The 15873-nt window shown below is 41.5% G+C and overlaps 1 protein-coding gene across 3 annotated transcripts in view; it reads right to left on the reverse strand.

Annotated features, from left to right (window-relative positions):
- Window positions 1-241: 241 nt before the first annotated feature.
- ppp4r1 (protein phosphatase 4, regulatory subunit 1) overlaps window positions 242-15873 on the reverse strand; it is a 16126-nt gene continuing 494 nt past the window's right edge. Inside the window, exons 1-19 of one of the 3 annotated variants that reach the window (XM_066718993.1) lie at window positions 15747-15873; window positions 14509-14644; window positions 14162-14268; window positions 11345-11487; window positions 10482-10628; window positions 9945-10052; window positions 9493-9558; window positions 8773-8931; window positions 7517-7644; window positions 6121-6800; window positions 4972-5144; window positions 4309-4404; window positions 3761-3946; window positions 3101-3262; window positions 2742-2842; window positions 2262-2382; window positions 2028-2156; window positions 1535-1676; window positions 242-1407 (exon numbers count right to left, since the gene is read on the reverse strand). The exon at window positions 15747-15873 is cut by the window's right edge and continues 139 nt beyond it. In XM_066718993.1, coding sequence (XP_066575090.1) covers window positions 1244-1407; window positions 1535-1676; window positions 2028-2156; window positions 2262-2382; window positions 2742-2842; window positions 3101-3262; window positions 3761-3946; window positions 4309-4404; window positions 4972-5144; window positions 6121-6800; window positions 7517-7644; window positions 8773-8931; window positions 9493-9558; window positions 9945-10052; window positions 10482-10628; window positions 11345-11487; window positions 14162-14268; window positions 14509-14567 — 2871 coding nt within the window. In that variant the 5' untranslated portion in view covers window positions 14568-14644; window positions 15747-15873 and the 3' untranslated portion in view covers window positions 242-1243. Of the gene's footprint in view, window positions 1408-1534; window positions 1677-2027; window positions 2157-2261; window positions 2383-2741; window positions 2843-3100; window positions 3263-3760; window positions 3947-4308; window positions 4405-4971; window positions 5145-6120; window positions 6801-7516; window positions 7645-8772; window positions 8932-9492; window positions 9559-9944; window positions 10053-10481; window positions 10629-11344; window positions 11488-14161; window positions 14269-14508; window positions 14645-15728 lie in introns of all 3 variants that reach the window. The other 2 variants (XM_066718985.1, XM_066718976.1) reach the window with 2 other exon arrangements.

Genomic DNA, 15873 nt, shown 5'->3' on the forward strand with positions numbered 1-15873 from the left:
CTGCTTTTCTTGCATTAAAAATCACATTTCTTGGACTAGATAAAAAAAAAAAAAAAGGAATCAGGAATCAGTCCCAAGTCTGAGAATGTAGAATACTAGTTTAGATGCTTGAGTTTTAAGACCTTAATTTCAAAAGTTTCCACCCTAACCCACATCTCTAGACACTATCGAGTTGTGTAGCCCTCGCCCCCGACCGGCCCTGGGAGCACTGAAGCCCAGTGCGAGATCACAACAGCAGAGCAAGCGTTTGCACTTTGATTTATTTTGGACAGATAGAGAACCAACGTGTATCACAATAGTAAACATGATCGTAGACCAAACGAAAAAAAAAAAAAAGAAAAAAAAGGCCAAAGATATGTACAGAATGTGAAAATAACCCATAAGAAAAGCAAAAGAAGGTGCAGTATTTCATTATCAAGTTAAAATACCTGACTTCAAGTACATGTGCTAACCTTTTTCTCTTTTTATTTACTCCACAAAATGGCCAGCATAATAAAAAGTACAATATTGTTTTTGTCATGAGAACAGGACCCCTGGAGTCCAGCCGGTTCTGTACATGGGTACAACAATGTGCTGCACTAGAGTTTAAAAACACTGTAGCACTGAGCCCTTAAGATAAATCGTGCTTCATTACCAAGCAGTTCTTGAACTCACATAGAAGGCTGTGATAGTACATAGAACATTTTATGCAGCATATGATTAAGAAATGTACATAGTATAAAAAACCCTACACTTTAAACATTAAGTTAGACACAGCTTTCCTGCTATGTGGTTCAATAAAGCTTTGTCATACTGTCTTCTGCTACAACAAAAAGTTTTAAAAGAAGAATGGAGGAATGATCTGAGAAACTGAATCCCCCCCTTTCTTTCAATGAAACGGCTCAAGAAATTCAAGTATTTTCTCATTAAGGAAGACTCTTTTAAGGCTTCTGTGGCAGAAAAAAAAGTTAGGATGGTAGGAGGTTTGTGAAGGAGGTCGAATCAGGTGTGTTCTCAGTCATTCCCAAGTGGTTTTGTTGCAGTAGTGCCCACCAGCAGTAGTCACTGGGGCTCAGAAGGCTGCTGCCCATTCTCAGGTCAGGAGGAGCGACGTTCCCTCTGTGCAGCTCTGCACGACAGGGGGGTCCCTCTGGAGTCCCTGTGCCCGGTGCCCTGGTGCCCTGGTCCTCTGGAGCTGTGCCTGGGGCAGCAGGGAGCAGGCAGCTTGGCCAGGGTATTTGGTGGGTCAGGGCAGGCAGGGCACTCAGTAGGTCGAGGAGGCCGTGCTCATGGCGTCGTCGTTGATCCGAGTGTTGCCGGGATGCACACTGGCAAAGTACTTCACATCCTTGTCCAGGTCCATCTGGAGGGCCACTAAGGTCTGCTCCAGAGCCTCCTGGTGGGAGTTGGCCGAGTGCAGGAAATACTCTGTGAAGAGATCGCGTGCCGCGTCACCATACCAAACTGCCACAAGCAAAACAACCCCACGGTCTAGTTAGCGTACACGCACACCTGACGATCTCCGACTGGGATGCCCGAGTGGCCGGGGACGTACCTTTCTCCAGCAAGCTCTGGCGGATGGTCTTGGCCAGGAGCACGCGGACATTAGGCACAGGGTCCGACACCAGCTGCAGGAGCGGGGGCAGCAGGTACTCTGAAAACTGCTCCAGGGAGATGCAGTCGTCCTCGATCGCCAGCTGAGGGAAAAGGAGAATCCGGCCATCAAAACTCAGAACTGCAGCCATCAGCTTTTTGGAATCCAACACATTCGCAGCTGGGAGATGCGTGTGCTACTGCATCGTTAACAGCCATGATATTACTTGCTAAAACCAGACTCTCCACAGAAATACATGAGCTGCAACAGACTCCAAACACACTGAGGCCGAAACGTGCTCCGTTACTCATTCAGAAGCAGGGGCGGCCAATGATAGACTTCCCGTTTGCACAATCACACAGCATAAACCCCCAGGGACGACTGACCACGACTTCTCACACAATTAAGACATAACTAAGAGTGACGGAAGCAGGAAAACATTCGCTTTTCGTACCTGGCAGACGAAAGCATAAGCCTGCCGCCCAGACCACTTTGGGGAATGGCAGAACTTATCCACCAGCTCCACCATAAAATCTGCAACCAGAGTCGAATCTGAAGAGAGCTTTCTGATCATCTCGCTCACCTGCGTAAGAAACAAACAACTGGGTCTCTCCTGAGCCTCAAAGCTAAAACACAAAACACTGAGAATATAATCAGAAAGCCAACTAAGGCACCATGTTTAACTTACCAGCTTGTAGGAAATCCACCGGACTGAGGAGACTCGGTCAGTACACAGGCTAAAGGCCAGAGGTCGCAGGTAGTCATAGACATCTTTCCCACTGTAGAGCTCCAACAGCAGCACCAGTTGCCTGCAGTGAGAGCAAGCAAATGAATAAGAACAAAACACAATCAAGCCCCAACTCACTTTTCTATACCACTGCACTGTGCAAGCCAGTTTGCATCTCTTGGTACTAAAAATAAAAATACACTTGCAACAAACATAGTAACAAAGAAATCCTTTGTTATCATGCAAGAAAGACAAAAATATTTAAAATTAAATAAAACGGGGATGGAAAATTGTAAAAAGAAATAAGATTGGCAACGGCTAATGTTCTCTATTATTCCCAATAGTACCAGTAAATAGATTCCAAGATAAAAATCCACAGACATTTCCAATCTAAATAACATTACAGCTGCCTGTAAGGAAAGGTGAATTTGGAGCGCTTACTCTGCCAGCTCAGCTCTGAAGCGCCAGTTCCTGCTGTTGTCTGTAACCAGGAACTCCTGCAGCTGGTAAAGATATTCTCTCCTCTTCTCCTGGTGTAACAGCTAGGGAGACATAAAGAAGTGTGATCTACAGCCTTCAACACACACAGCACAGAGCAGGGCTTTTAGCACACAGTCCGCATTCCAGAGAAGCATGCCTGAGATTCACGTGGATTTCAATAGGATTTATTAAAGCACAGATCCTGAAGGGAGTCAACCCCCAATGGGAGTTATTCCAGTAGATGCACAGGGTACACGCGGCATTGGCATTGAACGAATATGCAACAAAATAGAAAATCAGAATAATCATTGGGATCTGACCTTCAGAAAGTCATACAAGTGCTTGAGAACGCCTATCCTGACTTCATCCAGGTCTTTGAGGAAGCTGTTAAAGATGGGCACGAGGTCAGCAGCGGTCAACTGGTCTCCCAGGATGAGGGCCAGTTCATGGATAGAGAAGGCAAGAGTCCTGCGCACTTTCCACTGCAGGGCAAGACAACACTCAGAGATAGTCTCGGCACAGTGCAATTCACACAGGCTAACAAAACACCACCGCTACCTCTGAAAGGTAACTGGACTGAGAGGAGAGTCATTCGGTAGTTTAACTCTTGATTATTTATTGCTTAGCAGATGCCATTACCCAAGAGTGACTTACAGGGGTTACTAATTTAATCCTATCAGCTATTTTAATATTACTTATTCAAATAAATCAAGGAAAGATTGCAAGTCTTATGAAGCAATTTTTTGTTTTTGTTTCATACAACTTCAAAATGAATTTGGCAATTCCAAGAAGCATAATAGGATGCCAAACCCCATATTTATCCCATCTGTAATCAACTGGAATTGAGTTAGAAATAAGAGGAGGAAAAATGAAAGAAGTGGATTAAGGACAGGCTCTCGAATCATCAAGAGGGAAAATGATACCTGACCCAATAAAGCAAGGTCAAGCACGCGCGCTCCTCAATACTGAACCACATTCACCTGCATGTCAGAGGCCAGCGTTTCATAGGTGTCCCTGAGACAGTGCCAGTTCTGTCTGCCCAAGGTTAGAGCCACTCCAGGGAGGCTGTAGGCGCAGTGCTTTGCAATCTCAGTGTCCACTGTCTGGGCCCGAGAAGGATCGGTCATGGACAGGTACTGGTCAAGAAGGGCCTGAGGTACGACGTCCTGTGGTGGAAATAAGCAGGAGAGGACCTTGGAACCATGCTCCCGACACTCTTTTGCTTTAATGGTATGCCGAGAAGTAATCAAGGATGGGAATAAGAGAGCCCTTTAAGGTAAGGCAAATGTGCGTCTTGTGTGTGTAGATGACTAATACCTACATTCCTCATTCCATCATGACCATTTTGGCATCCAGGAACATATTGAGTAAATCTTTTGTCTGGACAGGTTTATGGTAGGATATGTTAAAAAAATAAAAAAATAAATAAAAATAATAATAATAATAATAATGGCAGTAGTACAACAAGTCTGCCAAGTGCAGGTCTGGGTGTGTCCCGTAGCATGCGTGTTCACGATCACGCATTTACCTGCTGCCGGCACTTCCGGTCCTCCTCTGGGCTCAGGCTGCTGTCGCTCAGCTCCGAGTCGTCGCCGCGGCTCAGCTGCAGGGTGGATTCCCGGCCCTGGGTGCAAAACAAATCCGCACACGTTCACTCCTGCCACACGCTCTCTGTACTGTTAGCATATGTACTTCAAATATACACTGTGCGCAGAATTAAATCTACACCGTTACACAATCGGTTTCAGATCCACTTTCAAAATGCTGAACAACGGTCGGAAACTGGTCGGCTGTAACTACATGGTAAGGACTGTGTTGCATCAGCCACTGAAAGGTCACAGATGACTCCATAGAACAGCTAAATAATTGCAGTAGATTTCGATTTTGTAAATGTCCTAGTGTTTACAGTGCAGTGACCTCTGAGATGGGAATGCATAAGGACACCGTAATTAGCACCTCCCCTCCATCACATAGTACCATGTTACCTTACATCTAGCTTCTTTACATATAGATCTAGCTTCTGTCATCCACAACTTTCCTTGTCTTGCTGTATTCTATGCAATGTATCAAAGAGATGCATCAACAAGAGTCAAGTGTTCACCACAGTTAAGTTTTTACACACTATTACATCACACACGTGGGAGGGATCCTGCAGTAGAAGAACGTGTTTGTGTGGAAGTGCCGGAGTTACCTCCATCTCCACCCGGTTGCCAATGAAATGCACGGTGTCTGACATGAAGCCGCCCTGGCCGCCTGCCTGCCTGCGGTGCTCTATCCGGTCATCCAGAGGGTCCTGGGAGGAGTCGTCCTGGTGGGACTCCAGCGTTGAGGCTCGTAGGGCAGCAGTCAACACATCTACTTGTGCTGCCGGCAGAAAAACAAAAAACACCCGTCACACCACGCATTACAGTGCAGCGTTACAGGGGGTTCAAAAGTAAAGAAACATGTATTGACGCAACGTGACAGCACAGAGAATGAGCTCTGATAGGAAAAATACATGAAATCAGTCGAAGAAATAGTTTCCTCGACGAAGGCTTGCTCAGGAGAAAGTTACGGTTAAGTTTCAAACGTGCAATATGACTCACTGAAAGCAGCGTTTTCACAATATACACTAGGTAATTATACAAAAATATATCAGAATGATAGTCTTATGTTCAGTGAACTTTTGCCTCTACAAACTGGATATTAGAAGCTGTTCCAATGTGCTGCTTGGTGGTAATCAGCGACTTGAGACATTTTTATTGATGGTGCTGGGAAGAAGCAAACGAAATTCCTGCTGGCATCAGTGCTGTGGAAGATTTCTAAATGTGCGGTTTAATTTATTTGTTGTTGGGTTGCATTTTCTGCTTATTTAAGTACCAATGCCTTAGTCTGCAGAAGTAAAACCGGATCTGTCGGTTATGTCAAACAAGGCAGCTATTAAAGCAAATAGCTTTATACTTAACTAAAACAGAGTGACATGCAAAAACATAGGCCTATAAAACGCACATAAATTAAAACTAATATATAATTAGGATTCCAGTGAACTCCTAATGCTCTGGTATTATTTAAAATCAGTGAAGATGTCCGGTTACACCACTTCAGATGAGATTTTAGATCTCCACTCACACATTTTGGTAACAAAGCTTTGAACTGTTTAATAAAGATGATTGTATTATTGACTATTGCTGCAGCTTAATAAACAAATACACAGTAACATAAATGTAATTGTACACAGTTTTAAAAATGATGCATTATTAGTTTAAACAATGTGACCAGTGTAGTACATTTGAGAAGTTAGTAGATTTCGGTTGTCTTTAACTCTGAAAAGTGCTTGAATTGAACACATTTTCTCAAGTACCTTTGACATCAGGGTCATCAATATGGGGTTCCAGGTTCTCGATCAACTCCATCAGCTCTTTCCGGCGCGCCGGGCTGATGGAGGGGCCGCGTGCCGAGGGAGATGGGCGGGGCTCTTTCGGCAACTCCTCGGCCTTCTGCTGCTGCTGGAGCTCCAGGTCCAGGTCAATGTGGGGAATGGGAGTCCTCCAGTAATGGAATGAGTTATACAGTTCCTGCTCAGGGAGCGGCTCCTTGGGGCAGGGCCGGCCGCACTCGGCGGGGGTTGTGCTGGCTAGGTCTGTGTGATCAGCCGAGAGCTGGGTCTCCACAGGGCACTTCAAAGTGGTTTCCACACAGTTCTCTGCAGGACAGGCCTGTGAGGAAGGCACGTCTCCACCCAGCTCCTCCACCTCTTTCTCAACCTCTTCCTCCTGCTGCTGCTGGTGGGTGCTGGACTCTAATGACTCCTGCGCCTCCTCCAAATGGCAGCAGGAGTGTGGCTCCGTGTCGCAGTGGTCATCAGTATCACTGGCACAGGAGGAGTCCTGGCTCATCTCACACGACAGCAGGGAGCGCTCCTCTCCCGTGCTGCAGCACAGACTGTGCTCCTCCTGTCCGTTGGACTCTTCTTCAGACCCCCCCACCTCAGGGGAGGGCTCAATTCCTGCAATCTCCTTGTCCTGGGACTCCTCTTCACAACTGCAAACAATCAAGTGGAACAAAGGTTGGTTAGTTTGATTTAAACTCACTTTTGGCTGTCTGCTCAAATGGGAAGATAAGGGTTAACAGGGCCTCTCAAACTACTGAAGGACAAACTGGCTGAGCAGTTATTAAAACAGAACAGTTAAAGGGAATGAAATGGATAATACTCTCCCAAGCTAGGCTTTCGCTAGATAAAATTAATTACACAGTGGATCAGCCTCAGGAGTTGGCTTCAATAAAGTCTGCTCTGGTGAAAACGACACTGGCAAGCCGCCGTACATTCGGCCCCTGACCTGTTTGAAGAAAGGAGCAAGACTCTTCCCATGATGAGCAACAGCTTAGATAAAAACATCTACACCTCCTATACACATAAACCATCACAGCCAGAGTGAATATTCAATATTCTAAACAAATGGCAGAGGGTTTAAAAGATTAAATGGTAAAAAAAAAAATATATATCCCTACATGGACATCACATCGAAGTTTGCTCCACACTGTTCTACTTTGTAGAAACAAATTCAAAGTTTATCACCTATAGCAAGATCGAATTAATTAACTGTACAAGGATAATGGATAATTCATAATTTGCTTTATCCTACACTGCATGAACCACTAAAAAAGTGGGGGAGCCTCGGGAGACAACTTTCTTTAGTGGTTGTGGTTTGCGTTAGATGCTAGGCGCCCCATGCCCGGGTAATAAACCAGAAGGATACCTGCTGTGGGCATGTGTGCATCTGCAGGCATCCCGGTCCTCCTCCTCTTTGAAGTACTGCCCTGAGCTGGAGGGGCTAGCAAACGTCGAGATGAACTGACCAAGAGACTGAAAGGCAGCTTGTCGCACCTAGAAAAGAAAAGGTGAGATTCCTACATGTTTCTACTTATTTATGCTTTAACCGAAAAGGAAACTAATTTGATATGCACCTGAATTACACAAATACTCTAATTTTATAGACTTTGCATCATTAATCAAATATATAAAATTAGGAAACAATGAATACAAAACTAAAAATTAACCTTAATTTCTTGAAGTGCGTTTATAAGGAGCAATATATGCCAAGCTTAAACACCAACATATAAACATTGCCTTCAGCTTCAAAGATATAGAAGTTTAGATTTTTCTTCTATTGATATCAGAAACTATTGTTACTATGATAAAGTGTTGCATTTCATTTTCAATCTATATAAAAACATGCATACTTAAGCTTATTTTATTCTTCTGTAGTCGAAAAAGCAGTAACTGTTTACTCTGCATTATCAGTGTATAAAAAGGGAAATGAAATTGCTGCCCACAGCATTTTTGATCAACATGTTTAAGAAGGACAACAAATGCATGCACATGTTCTGTGGACCATGGGAATAATTAAAACAAGGTATAAATAAACAAAAGCAGTTCCACACCAATAACTTTGACAAGAATAACAGAAAGAGCTGGCTTTGCAGTTACAGACTGGCGTCTTGGTTTGGTAAGACACCTAAAGAGTTAAACCAATAAATTGAATTCGTGCCACTAAGTTTAAACCACTGTACTGCATGATGAATGTCATCAGACAAAGCCTTCTGTATCTGAATAGTCCTTTTGCCTCGATTTGTGGGAGCAATGCAACCACACCAATAATGCAATCATGGCCAAGACACACTGCTCTACTCATTCTACGTTCCTTGTCGAATGATTTACTATACAGCTGTGGGAAGCAGCTATAGATCCTATTTAAATATAAGGATTTGCAGATCGATCTCTCAATATAATTATCAGTATTTTCACTAATATTGTTTCAATTAATTAAATTCCATTAAAAACTAGATTGTATTAGTTCCTCTGTGAATCAGTCCTCAAGCTCTCTACAGGGGAGGACTACACATTACAGGAAAAGACCGGTTTCAATCCTTAGACCGCCTGTGTTCACACTCATCTAAATGACACAAAAGCATTTGTTTTTAGAGGAGGTAAAGAAAGCCGAGTCTCGCTCACCCAACGGGAAGGGTCGCTGATGAGGTTGATGAAGAGGGACGCGAGCTTTGTTCTGCGGACTTCCTGAGACGTGGCAGAGGAAACGGTCATGAAGCACTCGGCGCAGGCCTTCCGCACCCCCCACACGTTATCCGAGCAGAGCTGGAAAAACCTGGGCAGCTGTGCAGGAAGAACAGTCAAACAGATTCAGAGCCCGCCGCCTTCCTTTCTGTTCCAGGGCCAACCTGCCACGACCAGTGCCCATGGCTGCATCGAGCACTGAGGGGCACGGGACCTTTCTGGGACTGAGGTGACCTTTCACTTCCTCAGAAACTCAGGCCTCGTCTCCTCAGTATGGAGATCACTGAGCGAGACGAGAGCCATAGGGGCTCAAACTGAAACTGTTAAGATAACATTTTTGAATTGCCTTACTTAGGCTTCATAATCAGCCTGTAATAAGCCTTCTCGGAATTGATTGACAGGAAGCGTTAAAGTAGGTCGTGGAAATAAACAGTGCTAGTGATCTTCAATTTCTGTATTTTTTAATTTCTTTTTTTGTGCACGACTTGTAAACTTCCCTTATACTAATGCTGCAATCAACTTGAATGATCTTCGGAAGATATTTTTTACTGGAAATAAAGCAAGCTGTTCTGCACTGATATGATATTTACCATAAAAGGAAATTCATTCTTGTACTGCAACGTCATTTGACATGCTCTTCACCACGAAATCTATACTCACCAGAAGCTCTTCTGTTGCCTCTCGTCCAACCACACTGCAGATGTCTCCAAAATTGGCTGCACAGACCTGGTCAAAACAAGATGTCATTGAGACAAATGTCCTCAGAGTGCTAGGACAGACAATCAAGAATCGATTCAGAGGAAAAAAACAGCTTCAGTTGTAATCCTTTAAAAGTGTAATGGAACACAGTACATGTGATCTGAAGTTTCATAAAGCTGAATGTTTACTCATCTTCATCACAATCAAAACTGAGACCGCACCAACATACTACAACTGCAACAAAGAAACCATGAGTAAATTGTGAGTATGGTTTACTATCTGACACTATCATTTAATCCACACATCTATAGGGCCCTGTGTTTTGCATGACTTGGCTTTAAAACAGTGTTTAGTCCTGCACAGGGCCCTATCCACAATCACAGCGATTCAGACAACAACGGCTGGAAACCGACCTTTCGAACGTGAAACATCCTGCAGTCACAGCACATCTCACAGAAGCGGGGAAGGAAGAGTCGCTCAGTGATATCCTTTCCAACCATGGGGGCCATTTTACAGATAATCTGAAAATAGGGGAAATATTGAGTTGCTAACAGGACTAGAAACAAATGCGTTGTTAACTTAAAAAGACTTAAACAACTGGGATGGAAGGTTACACTTGTTAAATTAGCTGTATTGTACCAAGCATGCAACATAAGTATTGTCTATACCCTAACTGAAGAAAGTATTTGGTTACTTGTTAAAATATGTACTTTTCAAACAAATTATATCCAAGAGAACAGAACCACTTCTGATGTTATGATTTGATGAATAATCTTCAGCACAAAGTTTTGAACAACAAATACTTAAAATAATTCACATATGACCAATGCAAGTCAGAGAACAGTTTTCGTAAAACTAAAGTAAGTCACACAGCTAAATTCAAAATGTGTTAGGGGCTGTGAACCAAAGAATCACAATACAAGCATTCACAAGCAGGTCACGTGACTCACTGCCATGGCCTCCGTTTTCACATCATCGTTGCTGTCAGGGGCGGTCAGGTCCACGAGGACCGGGCACACTTTGGTCTCAATATCATATCTCTCGATGAGCTCCTGCTCTAATAGCACCAGGAGAGCAGCTTGACTGGTCTTTCGAACCTGCAACAAAGAATCCCCCCCACACCATCAACACTCAGGCTGCTCAATGCACAGGCTGCCATTGTCAGGTTTAACATCGCCCACAAGGTAGAGTTTAAATTCCTGTGATGCAGATTACCTACATTAAATGGAATAAAACGCTAAGTGAAAGCAGCCACACAGCAGCTAAAAGTGTGTGGCAGGAGATAGTTTTAACGGCTCCTTTAGAAACCCTGCTCCAGTAGCTAAAGATATTTGTGGGCTAGCAAAAAAATATATATATTCACTATAAAAAGAAGCAGATGTCATTAAAACTTGATAACATTGAAGCTTCTTCTGCTTCTAGCTTTGGTATGAACTTCTAAACTAACTAAATTCACTAGAAAACCAATGGGAACATTTGCTGACATGGAGATTTTAGTTTTTCATTTCCATTAGATCATAAGGGGTATATGGTTGTAATTTATAAAGCAAGACAAAAATAAATGCACACAAAAATATGTTTTTCCAGAACATCCTTAAAACAGAATAGGTGGTACTTGCCCACCCCGAGTCTGACTGTATTCATTCAAATGCCTTCTTAGGTTTCTCTCTAAGAGGTTATTTTCAAATTATCTTAAAAATCATCCATATATATATATATACACACATCAAATACCAACTATCCTTAACCTATGGCCTAGACTCTACCTTAACAAGAAATAATAAACTAAACTATGAAATCTCTTAAATCATACCTGGTTGTTCTGGTCAGCGAGGTATCTCACCACTATGGGTAGTAAGTATTTAGAAAAAGCAAAGGGAATGGAAGGTCTGTTTTCTTGGCAGAAAATAGCTATGTGAGGGACTTGCTCCATTAATTCTGCTCGAACAGTTGGCTCTGAAATAGAGGAATTCAAATGGTGACATTTTAGATCATTACGACACAAACGACTTAAGAAACCAGCACTTACAAATGTAAATGATCAAGTCTTTCATCTCATATTGAAAAGTAAGCATCCTATATTGAAACTGTTCTGCATATATATTTCCCAATGAGATATAGCATACATTTTGTTTACTAAAACAGAAATCAAATGTCTCCTATACTGTGCTAACCTAAACAAAACCTCAGGAATGAATGTGACTAAAGACATGCTACTTCAAAGGTTTGCGATTGTACAAGCTGCTCTCGAGAGGTTAAAAAAAAAAAAAAAAAAAACAGGGTAAGCCTGGGGTAAGAATAGAAGTTATCCAAATGAATGTGATAAATCACTTTGTCAAAATTCAACATGGGAGTACTCCCAACAGAAAAGATATGTTTGTTTTTTAATCCGTATTTCTTTAAGAAAAAAGTAATACAGTACTGTAGCTTCCCCTGAGATAAAGCAACTGAGAAAAACAGATGTTGCCAAGTCTCTAAAGCAGAGTCAAACGTGTAAATACAGGCTCCCATTGTGTGATAATGTATAACACCATACTTTCACAGCCCACTAGCAAGAAACTTTACATACAGTACAGATGGATATTTTTCATTTAACTAAGTCCATACTGGAAACACTGCATTCTTTAAGACTTCCATTTGTTTGTGGTTATTTTACAACAAATATAATACAAAACAATCTAGTTCTCTTTATAATGGCATTTCTGCAAACAAATGAGACAGAACCAGTTTTACAGACAGGGCCCAAATTAAATTAAAATCTTAGGACACCATGCTAGCATTGCCCGTTACAGACCTGTACTTTTGATGTATTGAACAGACTAGTCACCGTTTATACTGAATACAGTACAAGAATACCACAAAAGTTATAATCTCAACCGGTGCGAGAAACATACAAGGAGTTCAGCGATGCAAATGGTATTAACCACAGCCGAGATATTCATGAAAATGAAATCCCACAGATGAGGTCAGCTTGACCACAAATTCACATCATAAAGAAACAGCGATTAGAGTTTGTTTGATGAAGTAACAAAGCCTATTGTGTCCCCTCCCACCCCCATATTAGGGTATTCCTAGCAAGAAAATGTAGAATACATATTTCTCCCACTGCACATATGGGTGTATCCATACTTTTTATTTCAGGATAGGATTTTATGTGAATAAGAAACATTAATATATATTTTATATAAAAGCTCAGTCTGAAAATGTCTTGCTGACAGTAGTAAATACTGCCTGCTGAGTAGGAGGGAATTTGCAAGGACAAACATGGAACCTCTCCCAGCAGGCATTACTACTTAACATCTGAGCCTCTAAAAGGAAAGCTAATTTCACGGGTCTTTGGCTCAACGACAGACACCAATATGGCTCTCTCTACAGCTTTGAGAACTTATAAAAAGGAAGCGAGCTCCCTATGATTAATCAGGGGGTGGGGTTCTTCATGTTATTAGTCATGGACTCATGCAAAGAAAAAAAGACGACAAGCATTTCAGACCAGCAAGGTAATGAAAACCTGCCACGACACGTAGACAGTTTCCACAGTACATACAAAACACTGAGGTGAACTCATGTAGAGCTCCAGCCTATTCCAATACTTTCAGTACCAGGATTGAAAAGGCACTTTTTTTTTTTTATAAACAAAGCATGTCTGATAATATCCATTACACAGAAGTGTATTTTATCCAAGGACAAACACCAGTGAATCAATATGTATAACAAAAAATAATCCATAGTAACCATAGTTTGTGTGTGTACCCTAAACTTCTATTTAATTTAAAAACAAATTAAGGTGGATATTTCTTGTCCCTAGTTATACAAATCATCAGAAAATAAGCTGTCAATGAACATGGGATTTGTTGTGGGGAACAGTAAGATGGTTCAGTGCTAGGAATTTGAAAAGCCAAAGCAGAGGTCCCACCCACATGTACTGATCATGTTGAATCAGGCTCGCTCTCAGGCACAGCCAATACAGGAGTTGCAAGAATGTAATGCTTGGGTTTGTTATTACAGTTATTCAGTCTCTGTGAAAATCATCAGGAATTCAATGCCATCCGCATTCCTCAACTGATTTAACACCAAGGGAAAGAAATCAAAAAATGAACATTTTTTTAAAAATTGAATTAAAGTTGTGCGTGTAAGTATATTTTAGATAATGGCACACATACACAAGCGTTCACAATCAACATGGGGGTGTTCTGTAACACTTTAATAGTGTATAAAACCAAAAATGATGTTATTTTGCAGTTCTATATCATAAAGGGAAACAGGGATTGTTTTAAAGTACAGGTTTTAACAATACTTCTCTATCTGATAAAATCAGTAGTTCCTTATAATCTGTTTAGGGTAAAATAGTAAAAGTTTTTCTTACCGTATGTGTCTGTGTATATATATACACACACACACACACACACACACACACACACACACACACACACACAATCTTAAGGGCACAACTAGATAAAATGTATAAATATTATTTCTTGTCAGACGCCCTTATCCAAAGCACATTATTTGAAATATGAATACCCTTAACAATAATGTTAATAAGTGCACCAGAGAGGATAGAATACATTCATAGAACTCAAGAGCTGATATTACTTTGTGAACACAAAAGCATTAAAAGGTTAGGACTTACCTGAATCATCTGCCAGTCGGCTTACTCTCTCCAGCACAGCGATACAGTCCCTCTCATCCTCACTTACTGCCTTTAAAGTGTCCAGCAAACTTCGAGCAACCATTTGTCTGGTTAAAAATCAATCAAAAAATTAAATCAAACATACGGGGGAGGTTTAAAGCATTTTACTTGTTTGAAATTGTGACTTCAGCCAGAAATTGTGCATCTTGGCATTGGTTAACAATCGAAAGTGTACAAGTTTGACCATTCTGAATAGTTGCCTCAGAAATACATGTTTTGCATAAAGGATACTTTAATGAAAGTATATAACTCATGAATTAAAAACACCACTATCTTTTCCAACATACCTGTTAAAAATATTTTCGCTTGCAACGTATTTATCCAATCTTCCCAAAGGTGTCAACATCTCATCTTGTGAAACAAAGTCCAAGGCAGAAGGTATAATAATGACATCAGATTCAGAGCTGTAGTCATCCACACCAACTATCAGAAACATCAGAAATAAGGTTTACAATCACAGAAAACCAATCAAACATTATGCACAGAAAGTCACCAATTCATAGTTCAAGGTTTCATTCTTGTGTGTAGGAGTGGCTTTAGAAAAATACAAACACATTCACTTTACATCTTATCAACCGGGACAAACAGGACATTATGAATAGAAGATTTAACAAAGAATGAAGAACAACCAGCAAATATATTTGTCCACTGGATGCAAACAGGAGCATCAGTACTATATAATTCAGCCTCTGCCTAAACATAATTTGTATATTTTTTCAATTCATCCACAAAATAGGATTCTTGCTTGTTTGTTTGTTCAAGTTGTAAATATTCAATGTGTCCATCATTAGGATCAAAGGGGAACTCTCTCACAAACTAGGGCAAAAACATGATTTTAAGTGAGTTAAAAAACAAAGGTAATGAAAAAATGAAAGACTGAACATTCTATTAAGAGGATATTATTTGCAAAGCTTATGGACTCATAACTACCTGCAACCACTTATTTACTTTACCATGCTTTAAATCACTTTAACATGCTGAAGTTCAAATGCAATCCAACATCCACTGGTTTAAGGATAATGTTTCACTGCTGTTGCAATGCGAAAGGAAAAGAAAAGCTAACTGGTCTCATGACCTCGCATAATTAGCCTCAATATACAATTACAAATGTCCAGCTACAATGTAACGGGTCTATACGAAGTTCCCGTCCCCACTGAGCAGCTCCGACACTCGAGCAAGAAGTGTCAAAGAAAAGATGCGCATTTGGTCTATTTAAACCGGGGGACATGTGCAATGGACTCACTGGGAATCAAGTAAACGGATGCAATCGAGATGAAGACCCCGACTATCACAAGCCATAAAGCAAACAAAAGAAAAGGCAAGGGGGTGTTTAAAACCCCGGCGTCCAAAAGTCCCTCCGTTGCCTTTCAGCTTAACTTTGGCTTCACGTCAGCCTTCACCTCGGATCAATTATCAGCCGTGCATCGCCTTTCTTTCACAAAAACGGCATAAGCATGGGATATAACTGTATAATGCAGGGATTCCCAATAAAAGAGGAGGCACAGACCATGCAATCCACGTTTACCTCTCCCGGTCAGCTCGCCATAATGACTGCAAAAATGCTCCACTTCCTGCTCAGGGAAACGCTACGAGCACCTCCACCCATGTGCAAAGATTGCTGCTCGGATCTGTATTTCTCCCCCAAAACGTGA

Source organism: Amia ocellicauda, chromosome 2 (genome assembly GCF_036373705.1).
Source record: "Amia ocellicauda isolate fAmiCal2 chromosome 2, fAmiCal2.hap1, whole genome shotgun sequence".
Classification (NCBI taxonomy): Eukaryota; Metazoa; Chordata; class Actinopteri; order Amiiformes; family Amiidae; genus Amia; species Amia ocellicauda.